This window comes from Mixophyes fleayi, chromosome 1 (genome assembly GCF_038048845.1).
Source record: "Mixophyes fleayi isolate aMixFle1 chromosome 1, aMixFle1.hap1, whole genome shotgun sequence".
Lineage (NCBI taxonomy): Eukaryota > Metazoa > Chordata > Amphibia > Anura > Limnodynastidae > Mixophyes > Mixophyes fleayi.
The window spans coordinates 183,509,057-183,524,010 of NC_134402.1; the positions used below are offsets into that span (position 1 = coordinate 183,509,057).

At 38.3% G+C, this 14,954-nt stretch overlaps 1 protein-coding gene across 1 annotated transcript in view; it reads left to right on the forward strand.

Annotated features, from left to right (window-relative positions):
* Positions 1–4,106: 4,106 nt before the first annotated feature.
* Positions 4,107–14,954, forward strand: part of LOC142141449 (uncharacterized) — a 63,451-nt gene continuing 52,603 nt past the window's right edge. The window contains exons 1-6 of the mRNA XM_075199991.1: positions 4,107–4,132; positions 7,269–7,275; positions 9,266–9,351; positions 11,448–11,679; positions 12,864–12,991; positions 13,655–13,778. Of these exons, the coding sequence (XP_075056092.1) occupies positions 4,107–4,132; positions 7,269–7,275; positions 9,266–9,351; positions 11,448–11,679; positions 12,864–12,991; positions 13,655–13,778 (603 nt within the window). The remainder of the gene's footprint in view (positions 4,133–7,268; positions 7,276–9,265; positions 9,352–11,447; positions 11,680–12,863; positions 12,992–13,654; positions 13,779–14,954) is intronic.

Genomic DNA, 14,954 nt, shown 5'->3' on the forward strand with positions numbered 1-14,954 from the left:
ATATATATATATATATATGGTTCCTGGTGCACTGCTTTGCCTGGGGGCCTATGATGCTGTTAAGATGGCCCTATGTTGCTTTTGCGTGCTGGAGGAGGATTGTAGCATCTGAGTTTTCAGAACCAGACTTACCCATTTCATGTGCTCATTTTTAATAAGCTTGATCTTTTGGAGATTTTACTACTTGAAGTTAAAATACTTTGTCAGTGCATTGGCACTGTGTTTTCTAATGCACTTTTGTCTGCTTTTCAGTGTTATTAACCATTTTTTCTATTGTAATAGACTTTTTGGGACAGATTTAGGCACGCAAAACACATGTTTTTAGGTTTTTTTTATTTATTTTTTTCAATGTTTTTTTTTTACTGCCCACAATATGCACGTCTGTATTCAACAAGGAGTGAATATGAAGAAAAGTCTTTTGCTGAATATTGATCTAGGTGCGCTCTGCTCTGACAGACAAGACACTACTGCAGGATACTTCCTTTACATTTGTGGAATATAAAGTCCCAGCAGAACGCAAAGAAAAAATAAATCATATTTTTTCCCACCCCCCTCCCACAATAAAAAATATTTATTAGGATGCTATTAATGTCAGTTGTACATAGAATGCATTTTTACAGTTGCTCATAATTACAAAACACATGTTCTAGCATGTATACATAGCCTTCATCACTAACTAGTAGTCGGCACTTATACCTGCCTGTAGCTCATGCAAGTTATACGGCAGAAAAACACGTAGCTTTGGGATGCCAAAAGCTTGAATCAGGCATTGCTGCTTTGCTCGAGCTTGGCACACACCTACTGTACATCGGCAACCTGCATACGCCCATTCCCCTCCTCATTCCACCCATGAAAATCTTAGGTAGTCGTAAGGGTCCTTTGTGCTCAAAGGTGAATTGGATGTTCTTGCGTTCACTGGCGTATGGTCTGGTTCTGAGCATGCGCAGAAAACGACACACATCGGCATTTACTTTCCTTAATTAATCAGCCTATCTGTATAAGTCTATTGTAGCAAATGATATGCACATATGTTACATTCCATTGTAAAGTGCTTTTTTATTCTTCTGTGTACTAAAATTATAGATTTCAAGGAACTATTTCACCCTATGCACCCTGGTTCACTGGTATGTCAAAATAACATAAACATGTCTCTGCTTTCAATATTATTTATAGTTTAACTTCTGTCACTATTCCACCATGTGAACTGTCTTGACAGCACCGTCATAGAGCTGCAAAGGGTGCCCCACATCTTAGGGAGTACCAGGCTACAGTGAACAGAAAGTTACATTTTCCGTCACATGAAATTGTAGCTGCAAGCAACAGAATAGCTTATTTATTCCGCACAGTTTAAATTTTCTACAGTTCAAGCAGAGTAAAAGCAGCTACAGTGTCAAGTTGTAGTATAACCTGCAGATAGCTGAGCTGCTGCAGCATGAGAAAACTGCAGGGAGTGCAAAGACCCGCTGACCTTTTTGAGGACCATGAGGGGCAGAAGGAGCATAAAACTATTTTAGTATGTACTGCTGTCTTTCATTGTTTGTTTTTAGGTTTTGGCCTTTAGGGCTTGTGAATGCAACTACATTTGAAAGTTTTTATGCTGCATAGAAAGCTTTTAGTTCATAATTTTCTGTACAGCTTTTTTACTGTTTTGCTATTATTATTTCTTTAAACATAGTTTAAAGTAACACAACTACCCTTAATTCACAATTCTCAGCTATCAAAGGGTGCCCTGCCTGAAAGAAGTGGAAGATTGATTTTGGCATATATAGCTGTGTACCCATTCAAGTAACTACAATCACTAATACACATCTGAAAATCTCCCTGTCTGTATGTCTTTATTCAAGTCCACATAGTATTAGCAATGTTATCATTGGACAAACATTCACATACTTGTTAGGTTACTTACTCATTCTCTTCAATGTTTAACTCAGCAAGTGTAAAGCTTGACTGAGTTTTCTTTAACCTCATGTTGGTGGGCGGGGTGTTTCTCCTGGAGACCGATACTTTCGATAACATGTAGGAGAATTGAAATGAGAACACTAATCATAACACTGCACTTTATAGTCCTTGGACTAGTGGCATATATTGTGTGCCAGATCAAGATTACTGAAAATTAAACAGACGTACTCTGTCAAGAAATTTGGAGCATAGACTTTCATCATGGTAAGTTGTCGATATTCATAAGATGTTTAGCTGTATACTTATTTGCAGGTAACCAGGAGATTTCAGGTAGCACATATTCTGTTTTTATGCTGCAATCCAAAGTGTCCATAAAATTTATTATGATGTTTCAGTTGTGCAAATGTGTATATATAGCAGTTATATTGCGCAATAGTTTATGAAACCTTGGGACTGAGTTACGAGAAGGATATGGGTTAATACCAACCAAATTAATTCTAAACAAACAAAATGTATTGGGGAAGATCAAAATATATATATATATCTATCTATATCTCACAAGTAACTTAGAGCCTCTCGTTGCACATACAGTTCCATGAGTTCTATTCACATCCCATTAATAGCACAGAAACCTTGTTTATGTTCTCACTACCAGATTGTAACAATAAAGCTAGCAAGGCTGGGGCCTAATATGAGGAGATTACTGGTCCATAGTAAAGTTTTGGGACTATTCCATAAACTGGATAATGTTATGTTCAATTTCTCTTCTTGGTACAATTGTCTGAGATTCAGTACATAACTTGAAGTATTTGAGGAATTGTTAGAGTTTATTATAGGTTGCAGTAGTGGTGAATTGGCGTTCATGGTCATACAGCACCTGTAAAAGCTTTTACAACTAGATGTAATGGACTTAAGCAACTGCAATAAATGAGTACTACTAAAACAAATAAACACATCAAGGTCTTACACCACCTTCATTTAGCAAAGTCTATGACGTACCACCACACTCCAAATCCAGTACAAGCATAAAAATTAGGAATGGAACTATGGTGTTTAAAAATATCTGTACAGCAATATTGGTAAAGAAATAATATAAACAACTATGACCAATGGTAAATAAAGTCTCTGATATATCAGAAAAAAAATCTAAGTGCAAAAATATTTTCTCCATAACAGTAGTATCATAGAATAAAGTGTGGAGGAGATAATAAATCGCCCCACCCTGTATTGTAGCACTACCTGGCTATAAGCCATTTCCAGACATGTAGTAAATTCACCAAGCGCAGGGATCCTTGTCTTTAGTCTCTGTAGCTGCGGATAAGCATCTATCTTTTCACCTCTCTGACCTTGATTCTCACTTGAATCTTTAGATTTAGTTTCCGAAATAAAGAGATGAAACAAAACCAAAGGATATGGTGCATTTCCATTTATTTAGCATAAACAAGCAACTAAAAGCACACAATTTATTTAAAATTTATTGAGTATATAAAAAAAATAGTTTGCCTCTCAACAGCACATGATAATGTACTGTAAGTACCAGGAGCCAGCAAACGTGAGTCCTACGAGGTACCCGCCAGCAGTCTGGAAAATTGTCCAGAAGAACCAACACGCAGTGTATTGTGGAAGGTGTTAATGTTTCAGAACTGACAAATGCCCTACCCATTTATTACATTCATGCCCAAAAGTTTTCAGAATGACACAAATATTATTTTCACAGAGTCTGCTGTCTCAGTTTTTATGATGGCAATTTGCATATACTCCAGAATGTCATGAAGAGTGATCAAATGAATTGCAATTACTTCCAAAGTCCGTCTTTGCCATAACAATGAACTTTGTCCCAAAAACAGCATTTCCACTGCATTTCAGCCCTGCTACAAAAGGACCAGCTGACATTAGGTCAGTGATTTTCTCGTTTGCACAGGTTAGAGTGTTGATGAGGATGAGGCTGGAGATAACTTTGTCATGATGATTGAGTTAGAATAACAGACTGGAAACTTTAAAAGGAGGATGGTGCTTGAAATCATTTTTCTTCCCCTATAAACCGTGGTTATCTGCAAGGAAACACGCGCAGTAACCATTGCTTTGTACAAAAAGGGCTTCATAGGCAAGGATATTGCTGCTAGTAAAATTGCACCTAAATCAACGATTTATCAGATCATCAAGAACTTCAAGGAGAAAAGTTCAATGAGGCTTCAGGGCGCCCAAGAATGTCCACCCAGGATCATCTCCTAAGGTAAGTGTGAATGCATCTATGCGCACAGTGAGGCAAAGACTTTTGGAGGATGGCCTGGTGTCAAGAAGGCCAGCAAAGAAGCCACTTCTCTCCAGGAAAAACATCAGGGACAGATTGATATTCTGCAAAAGGTACAGGGATTGGACTGCTGAGGACTGGGGTAAAGTCATTTTCTCTGATGAATCTGTTTCCGGATTGTTTGGGGCATTTGAAAAATACTTGTCTGGAGAAGGAAAGGTGAGCACTACCATCAGTCCTGTGTTATGCCAACAGTAAAGAATCCTGAGACCATTCATGTGTAGGGTTGCTTCTCAGTCAAGGGAGTGGGCTCGCTCACAATTTTGCCTAAGAACATGAATAAAGAATGGTTCCAAAACATCCTCCAAGTGCAACTACTCCCAACCATCCAAGGACCATTTGGTGATGAACAATGCCTTTTTCAGCATGATGGAGCAGCTGTGCAATAAGGCAAAAGTGATAGCTAAGTGGCTCTGGGATCAAAACATCGAAGTTTTGGGTCCATGGCCAGGAAACTCCCTAGACCTTAATCCCACTGAGAACTTGTGGTCAATTCTCAAGAGGCGGGTGGACAAACAAAATCCCAAAAATTCTGACAAACTCCAAGCATTGATTAGGCAAGAATGGGCGTCCATCAGTCAGTATGTGCCAGGGCGAATTGCAGAGGTCTTCAAAAAGAAGGGTCAACACTGCAAATACGTACTCTTTGCATAAACTTAATGTAATTGTCAATAAAAGACTTTGACACTTATGAAATGCTTTTAATTTTACTTCAGTGCCCCATAGCAACATCTGGCAAAAAGGTCTGAAAACACAGAGGCAGCAAACTTTGTGAAAACCAATCCTTGTGTCGTTCTCAAAACTTTTGACTATGACTGTACAACCCCTCTCAATTGAATGAGCTTTTCTCGTTTTCTCCTAAAATACTTTCCGAGATTAGTCTTTAGCCTAAATAAATAATGAGAGTGGGGCATATTGGGTCTATTTTTATTAGGTGTCGCTTGTGTGTATATGAAGCTTTTTATATCACGTTGATTGCAGAGTGCCTAAAAATGCAATTCTATGCTAAAAGGCCTACATTTTATATATTTAAGCCACTCAGCGGAGATTTGCAGCATGCTCAACCCCCTACTCTTTCCAAATCCCCATCCAGCTCCAGTGCTAGGCGGTCTGGGCTTGTTTTCCACTCTCCAAGGAGATAGCAGCCTCTTTCTGGTCCTTTGTAGCTTCAATTGACTTTAACACAAATACACATCCCCTCCTGGGTTTCTACAGCCACCTGGCACCTCCGAATTCTCACTTGGGCCCTCTACCGCAGATCTTGAGTTACCGGGAGGTCGCGTGGCTTTTCTCTGCTCTTCTTCACAGTGACAGCGGTGTCATCATTACAGAAGCCTAGAAAAAAATTGCATGCACGCATGGTATTACAATAATACTGGTGTGGCGGGACCTTAGACGGATGGTGCCGATGTAGCACTTAAATGTGGGAACCTGTGCTGCCCCCTGTATGCCGACATTTGGGGGCAGCTCCAAAAACCATACAGTACCTGGTTCGCGGGGCTCCCTCCCACTTAATCTGGTTCTCGCTGGAGCCTCTGAGAGCTTGCCCCCTCCCAGAGACTGCCACCCCTGCGCTTAAAACACAGAGTCTGAGTTAATGAAAAATATTAGGACCCCTTGAGTGGAAAATTTGCAACCCTTGTGGTCCCAGTATAAAGGACTGAGGTCCCTTGGACCCCTGTCCCTTATACCAAAATAGTATAACTAATAAACACAGACATTCTACAAACCCTCATTTACTACTTTTTTTTTTATTAAATAAACTCTTTCTATGGTCCTTATCTATTTGTAATCCAATGTGGGAAACACACTAAAAAGCGAACACAACTGCTTGTTATGAGCTCACAATACTGAATGTCTGTGACCTGGACTGACCAAGAGTCCTATTAACCAGTCACACAATCACAAGCATTTTATAACACTCAAAGCTTGTGATTGTTTTGTGGCTAAGAAAAATCCCAGTCAATTCAGGACAGTAATCCAGTGGTGGGCTTTCATAGTGATCGGAAAATAAATAAGCTATTATTCGGTTAATCTCATATTATACCTGTTACCAGCTGTATGGAAATATAAATGCCCTATGTGTATACAAATAAAAAAACCTGTTATTTTCAGTGCTTCTCTTTACCGCTTCATTTCTGTATATATCTAGCAAATTGAAAACATGAGGTATTAGTTCATATTTTGCTCAAAACATTTACGCCTCCATGCCAGCTTTAATGGTGCCTCATTATATGCAGGTCCTACAGTAACATATACTGTTTAAACACTATCAAAATGCATGTAAAATCAGATGCACTCACCTTCCAGGTATATGAGTTTATATCTAACAAGGGCTAGTTTGTAAAGACTTTAAATGGGTCTGAAAAGACGGCAACCCTTTCACATTTTGTCTAAGTCCAGCTGCTGCTCATTTAGTCTTGATGGCAAAAACCAAAGAGGAAAGAGGACAATATTGTTTCATCCCTTTTCCAACTGATATCAATCAATTTGCCAATATTGATGTGGACGATTAAAATATAACTTCTAAATAGTGTGAAAAATCTCTCCCCAAAATCTATATGCCTCCAGTGTGTAGAACATGAATGGGCATGATATCCGGTGTTCAAATATGATATTGGGAAACAGTCTGGTCCTGATGCTTCTAGAGTGGAATGCAAGCGTAAGCTTAACTTATATACCTTTTATTTTGTATATTATTAAGGCAATTCCTATGAATCATCATTTAAACTTGAACAACCTAGCTAATACAGCAGGAACAACTTCCTGATGTGCATTCAAAAAAATTATTTTCTTATCTATGGCCGAGCGACTACAAAGTCTCCATAACCATCTGCAAATCATTTGCAAACTTCTAATTACAAGAGGTTCACTCGTTCTGGTGTTTGTCATCATCATCTGCTTACACCTGCCCCTGACCACCCACAAATGAAACCACTTTTTCAGCCATATCTGCAGCTACGTTCCATCTAAATTCATTTTCAATTGCTCTAACACGTCCTTAATGTACATGGCCTAAGTTAGAACACTCATACCCTTCCCTATCATGTCTTTTCAGGGGTAAGGTATCGTAAGTGCCAAAAATTTGCAGGTCTGAATAGCCGCAGTTTCTTGCATTCACTCTTTGAGCATGCACAGTGCGAAAAAATGCAAATATGCACAAACAAATGGATGGATGTCTTACTTTGAATCAAGGCCATAGTGTTTCATTCCTTTTTTGCTTTTCATGGCATATATGGTTTGGGACACTCTACTAGCCTTCAGCTTATTGGTCAACAGAGAGCGCCTGACTTGTTACTATTTTCAAAGAATCTTTAACTAGTAAACCCTTCTCTCAGTTTCCTCAGCTAAACGTGAGTTAAGTTCCCCTCTAAGTGCAGTCAGTTGTTCAAGTTGGCATTTAGATAGTGTTCTAATGATTGTATCTAAATGGTTAGTAAATTAATTAATTTGTTTGTGTTTGCAGTAGGTGGTGAAACTGATAATTGTGCCTCTAACTATGGCTTTATTAGCTTCCCATACAGTGGACACTGAAACATCTGGCATGAGACCAAGAAGTAATCTTGTAATGTCCCAGTAATCTCAGTGCGGCACTAAGGAAGAATCAGAATGGTTTCATTAAATCTCCTTGAGGTCTCCCTTTGAGCAATGAAGAAACTCAAGACAAATGAGTAGTCAGAACAGGAATTTTTGATGATGTTTACTTGGCACATAAGTTGAATAAAATGACTGCACCCCAGGAGAAGGTCAATTCTGTAATAAGATTTGTGTGTACTGTAAAAGAAAATATAACCTTTGGAGGTTGGGTATTTTGCATGTCACTCTGGATCCAGGTTGCAATGAAAGGACTGTAATTGGACCAATCTGTCTGATTCCTGGTAGATGCTGGAAGAACAGATCCCTTTTTCATTTTAGCTAACTCTGCAAAACGTTATTGAGAAAAAGAGCTTTTTACCAATTTAGGGACACAGGTATTTACTAGGGTAACTTCTTGATGACTTCCCTTCTAAGATAATATTCTTGCCCTCCTTGTCTGATCTAGAAGTAGAGATCTCAAGAGGAAGCGACGTTCTTAACATAATAGCTATTTTGTTGTATATAGGCTGATGGAAGGAACAATAAACCTCAGGATATGTTCTAGAGTCAAGTGAGAGGTGTTTATTGGCAGAGATGTGTGTCTCTTGAAAAAACATAATGTTTCTATTTAAGTTTCGATAGCCCTGTGGGCCCTGAATCATATATAAAATGCAGTTACCATAAGATATAAACAAATTTTAGAATAAAAAAAATAAATAAGGACAAATACAAGAGGACTGTAGTGGAGGATTAAAAGTGGGTTATACTATGCTACATTTACTTCAACTGGCAAAAAAATTACTTTTATTTCTATATATATGTTGGTTTACATGCACATACCTATACAAATTTGTAATTATGTGTACTTAGATAGAGCAAAGGGAAATACTTGGTGAGATGACAATGACAGGGGAGCAAGCAGTGGTGTAGGTAAATATTTCTGTTCTCCAGGGAAATATAAAGATTTCCTCTATTTGATGATCATAATACATATTGGGCCTTATTTGTTATGGAAAATAAAGCAAAAAGGGACTAAATTTTCTCCTGGAGACACCATGTTACAATGCAAGGGGTGCAAACTAATTTTATTATTTTTATTATATAAGTATTATAGTTAAATACTGGCTGTTTTTTTTGTGTTGCACACACATACTTGATATAGCTTTATTTTTACACTGGAATTTAAAGAAGTTCTAGGTCATGTCCTACCCCAACTATAAATCCGTCACTACATTTTAAACTTATCTACCCCTTCAATGCAGCATGGATTTGCCAAGGTGCAAAGTTACACCTTTTTTTTGCTTTAAATTCCTTATCAAATCAGACCCATTGTGTGCTATTAAAAAGGGTATGAAAAATAGAGCATGGAGGAAGAAAGCTAGTTAACCCTTCATAACATACTTATAGTTGTGTATATTGATCATATCTTACACTATTTTTTCTGATAATAAAATATGTGCTGACTTTTGCTATATTTAGAACCTTCTTAATCCATTTGGATGCAGATCACCAAGAAGGAGAATTTCAATTTACCAATCAGATGAACTTGACAGCGGATGTCTAAGGTAATTTAGATTATAAATGTACATGATTTTGCATACTGAATATATGTAGGTAGTGTGCAAGAAAGTGTTTCAGTTCATCACTTGAACTACAGTAACGCTTCACTTTTTTCCAACCAGGAAATTTCATATCTGGTTATCAACTGTTCAAATAATTGGGTTTCAGCGTGGATCATGCATGCATGTTTTAATACTCCCTTTACTCCTTAGTTGCAATACTCTGAAGAACAAAATACCATACATAATTAATCAATACAAAATACAAGTAACATGATAATGCATATCAAATTATTTGTGGGACAGTGAGAGAGAGTGATAATAGTAATCAGTGAGAAGTAGGCTTAAGCTTAAGAAAACAGTGCTAAGGCAGCAGGCCAAGAGGTACAGAGGATGGTGGAATATTAGAAGGAGAACACAAGGAAAGAGGGCCCTGCTCATGAGAGTTTACATCCTGACAGCCAACGTAATACTCATCGTTGACTAGCTTTACGTCTATAAAATTCTGGAGCTTTGCACACAGCTAATTACAGTTCAGGCGTTTACAACAACTTCTCCTTCTTGCTGTTCCATGCAACACAAAGTCTTACAAAGACATCAGATCCTAAGAATAGCTATCCATCAGCCTCCCTACTCCATCACTGCCCTTTCTGTCCCACTGGTCCACTGTAGCTGCCCCCTGCAAATTTCGCTGTACACCTTTGCCATCTTAAAATCCTCAAAGGTTACCAGAAACTTCCTTTTATACCCTTGTCCTTGCCTTTCCTACCACGATTTTAAGGTGTGGGAAAGTGAAGCGCAATATATGACTGGGAGATCCACTGAATCTTTTTTGCTATGAGGGAGATTTTCACAATGGAAACTCTAGTATTGGCCAGTATCTCAACATGCTTACCCACTGCCATTATTGCAGAGAAAGAGTACAGGTTTCCTCCTGGCACAATTACTGAATTAGACACGTAATACACACATTTTGCTGCAATGACTGACTCATTTAGTTAAATGAAAGCAGCGGAGGGAGACTACTTTATCTCCCTTTCCTGATCCTACTCCAATCTTACTTAGGGCCTCGGGCTTTCCCAAGGCAATCCCTTTTTTCCGATCAAAATCTTTAACTCTGTGCTTATTTTCCCATAGCTTAGACAACTGATGCATTAAAAAAAACCAAAATAAGTGGAAATAGGTTCTTATAACAGGTGTAAAAATTACCTAAAGACTTATATTGTGAACAAATTACAGTGTGCATGTCAAAATGTATGGAAACCGTACTCCAGCCGTCAGTTATGACGATGTTAAGATAATGTATACAAAATGTAACTGAAAGGCAACTGATATTTTGTTTGAAAATATGCTGGTTTAAAAGAAAAGAAAATTACACTGCCAAATGTTACCCTTTGTCTGAGACAGCAGAGATGCCCATAAGATTATGTACCAGCCAAAGATACCCACATAATTATGTATCACCCAGCAGACATGTCCACATGGTTATGAAATGGCCAGTATAGATGTCCATGTAATTATATATCAGCCAGCAATATTTATATGATTTTTTACCATCCCAGCAGAGTTCCCAAACAATTATATTCAAGCCCAGACAGCACCTATGCAATAATATGTAAGTCTGCCCAGCAGAGTGCCCATATGCTTATCAACCAGCATAGTAAACACCTGGGTAATAATACATACTAATAATACATCTTATGCTCTGTCCTGGTGATCTACAGTAGTAGCTGGGGCTTGGACTCTGAGAATTTAGACAGGATGGTTAATCAATAGTGTCACAACATTGCTCTGATATCAATTCAACATTTCCATGCTATCTGCATTTGCAACTGGCTTGGTTATGATGGGGTTGCTTTGAAATTAATAAAAAGCAGACTTTGATGCACTTCAGGTTGACAAGGGATTCAAATATGTGTGGAACTATGACTAAAGTACAGTATATAGCACATTCTCAAAATCTTGAATTGTGTTTAAAATGATCACACCTCCACCCATATATTTTTAACACCAATTTTCTGTAAATATTTGTTTTGTACCTTTACATTTTCTATGGCTAACAGAGGTAAATTTGTATGGATATCCCTTATTTTAACTTCCAGTGAATCTAGCACTGATTTTTATGATTCACAAAATTGTTCTTCCCGTGGTGGAATTCTGGAGAGTGAGCTGAAAAATGAGATAATAAGATCAGAGAAGCGAAGATCAGCTCTGGGACAAAGCCTTAGGAATGCACACCATGCTCTAGAACATCAGAGGAATTGCCTGCAGCAGCGAGACAGTGAGATTACCAGTAGTAAAGTGACACTTGAGAGTTTGCTGATGAGACAAGAGGTATGTTTAAACAAAGGGATTTATTAACTTAATGGAAGAATACCATGTTTCTATGTTGGCTTTTCACCTTATTTTTCTATAACCGTTTACTATGCCACAGTTATGCAGGTCCATCTTCACGAAAAACTTCATTGCTCTACATATTTTATATTATACTATATTTTGTCATTTGGGCGGAACAGCGAATGTCGCTCTAGCTTTCTGGGCTCCCGGAGAGCAGAGCGAGAGCCTCTTCAGAGAATGCGTGTTCCAGGACATGTCCCACTGCACATTCATTGGCTCAGAAGACTCCAACATTTTGCTCTTCTGAGAACATAGTCAAGGTCTAACAAGAGGGAGGCAACCTGTGGTTTTGGGGCCCCCTTGCCTCCTGGAACTATAGTGACCACTGCACTCCCTATACTTCTGCCACTGTTATTGTAATTGACATACGGTTTTCCTAAATTATTATTTTATAATAGTTATATGATTGGAGCCTAACTCTCTGTGTATTCCTGCCTCCATGTCCCTACTCACATCATGACCCTGTCACATACAACTCTGCCCTCACTAATATAATCACATAAGTGGACAATCACTGTCTCCCACACCAGGAGACCCAGCTCCTGCTGCAGTAAGCCTTCTAATGCTCTGATAGGCTACAGCTTATTCTGTCCCTGCTCAGTTCAAAACTGAGGACAACCCTAACCCTAATATGGATGAGCAGGAGATGAAGATTTGATTACCAATAAGGTGCTTGTTTTCAAAAATAACTGGTTGGCAAAAATAGGACGCTTTTGTATTTTAATGTATGGATAGTTTACTCTCTATATAACAGGCAGTTAATGTGCAGGATATATACGGTTGTTTTTGAAGAATTGTACCCATATGTGTGGGATTGTTCATCTGGCATTTTAAAACTTCAAACTGATCAAAAAATTACCACGTAACAAAACTCTCTCAATTTTGGTTATACACACTTTTGTCTTTGTCTTTGAATATTGTGTGTAGTACTGTGCTATAATAATAGTGTTAAAAATCTTCAATGTGTGATAATACCCCTGTTGGTACAATCTCTATCTCAACATTTATTGAAAATAGTCTGCAAAGTAAACCTCTATTTTTAAATAGGTAACTTTACCATTTAAATAATCCTATGCCAAAAAATAACCATGTAACATCCTTTCTTATTTTACATTGTGCAGCTTTTGGAGTCAAGATTGTCTGACTTGAAATACAACAATATCTATCCTGATTTACTGAAACTGCGAGTTAGTGAAATAAATGAACATCAGCATTCTAGACCCTTATCAGTGGTCTGTGACAGTAATAGGTATGTGCCATGATGCAACATTATACATTCTACAAGAATATTGCGACATATAAAACAATACAAGTGTACTATATGTAAAATACATAAATACATAACTGGAGGTAACGGTTACATAGTACATTATATATATTATACGATATTAAGCATACTATACATAATAAATGCAAGAAGATTACAGCCACAGATACTTACAATTATCCTGCTCTTCAATTCTGCCACTTCTTGTAAACCAATGACAATTGCTGAGAACGACATCCTTATTTCAAAAGTTAACATTGCTTCAAATGCACAATTTTATAGCCATAGTAAAAGAACTTAAACGTATATGTCCTAGTCTACTACTGTAACGGTCCAATATATATTGCAAATATACTAAAATACACCTCTCACTTCTCCACTGTAATTTGGCTTTACCATGAGCATGATGATTTGACAGGGTCGTCCACCCTAACTCTAGCTATAGATTACAAATTCTGCTAAAGTCCCGAATGCGGAATTTACAAATTCAACGTGGAATACTGTAGCATTCTGCAAAATGGTGAAGCAGAACTAATATCGGAGGAACTTCGCACCTCTGCAAAATGTTCACTGAGAAATTCATTTTAGTTTGCTTTTCTGTGTGTTACACTTGTTGTGATTAAAGACACTGTCATCTGTCTGTAGGATTACTGCTTTGGAAAGGGAAATAAATGACATTCGACTAAAAATGAGAAGCCATTCTCCATCAAGGGCGAGTAATTTCTGTAAACAGAGTTTATGTGAAGAAAGAAAATACGATGAAGCAGAGGTATGTTGCAATTATTTACGCTGCTATTTCAACAACAATAATAATAATAAAAGATGTATTATATGAAAAGAAAACCATTGTATGCACCTATTCTTCCTTTTCCCTAACTACTGTGTACACAGCTAGGAGAAAGTTTGTAAGCGCTCTATAGTTATCTATAGTGTTTCTACATTACTTTGACCTAAGTCACAACATCTTCACAACATAGATTGTATGTATGTTTCTGTTAAAATATACTTCTTTGCTTTCCTCCATCAATCCATGGTCAGACAGAAAGTGGACAAACAAAAGAAATTCACCATAATTTTCCTAAGATTCTTCCAACAAAAATCAGTTTAAAAACAAGGTGTACTGTGATCATGGAGGTCACAGCAAGGCCTGAGTAATATAGTTACTGCTGTACTGGGCTCTTGTATTTGTCTAATGTCAGTGTTGATGAGTCAAGGGCCGGACTGGCCATCTGGCACTTCTGGCACTTGCCAGAAAAGCCGACGGCTGTATGGGGCCGGTAACCTGCGCAGCGATCATGTGAGTTTGTATACTCAATACTCGATTTTTTTTTTATTTTTTTTTTAGCTATTTCTTTTTCGGCAGCAGGGGGGGGCGCGTGAGCGAAATCATGTGAGTCACATGATCGCAGTGCCTGCGTCCATCTCCCCCCTCCACTTGCACTGAATGTCGGAGTGGCGACACGGAAGAGAGAAGAAAGAAGACAGAAGAGAGAAAAGAAAAGAAAGATGAAAGAAAGCAATTCAGAGGTAAGTAAAAAAGTGGAGAAACAAAGAGAGGCACAAGCTAATAAAGCAGTGGAGAGCGGAGGGGGGGGGGGTGGATAAAAGGCACACAGGAATAAAAAGACACACAGGGATAAAGAAGGGAGATAAGGCACAGGGGGATGATGAAAGGGGGGTTGATAAAAGGCACAGGGGGAGGAAGAAAGAGGGTGAGGGATACAAGGCATAGGAGGATGAAGAAGGAGGGGGATACAAGGCACAGGGGGATAAAGAAGTGGGGGTGATAAAAGGCACAAGGGGATGATAAAGTGGGGGGAGAGATAAAATGCACAGGGGGATGAAGAAAGGGGGGGAGATATAAAAGGCACAGTGGGAGGATGAAAGTGCGGGTGATTAAAGGCACACGGGGAGGAAGAAAGGGGGGAGAGATAAAAGGCACAGG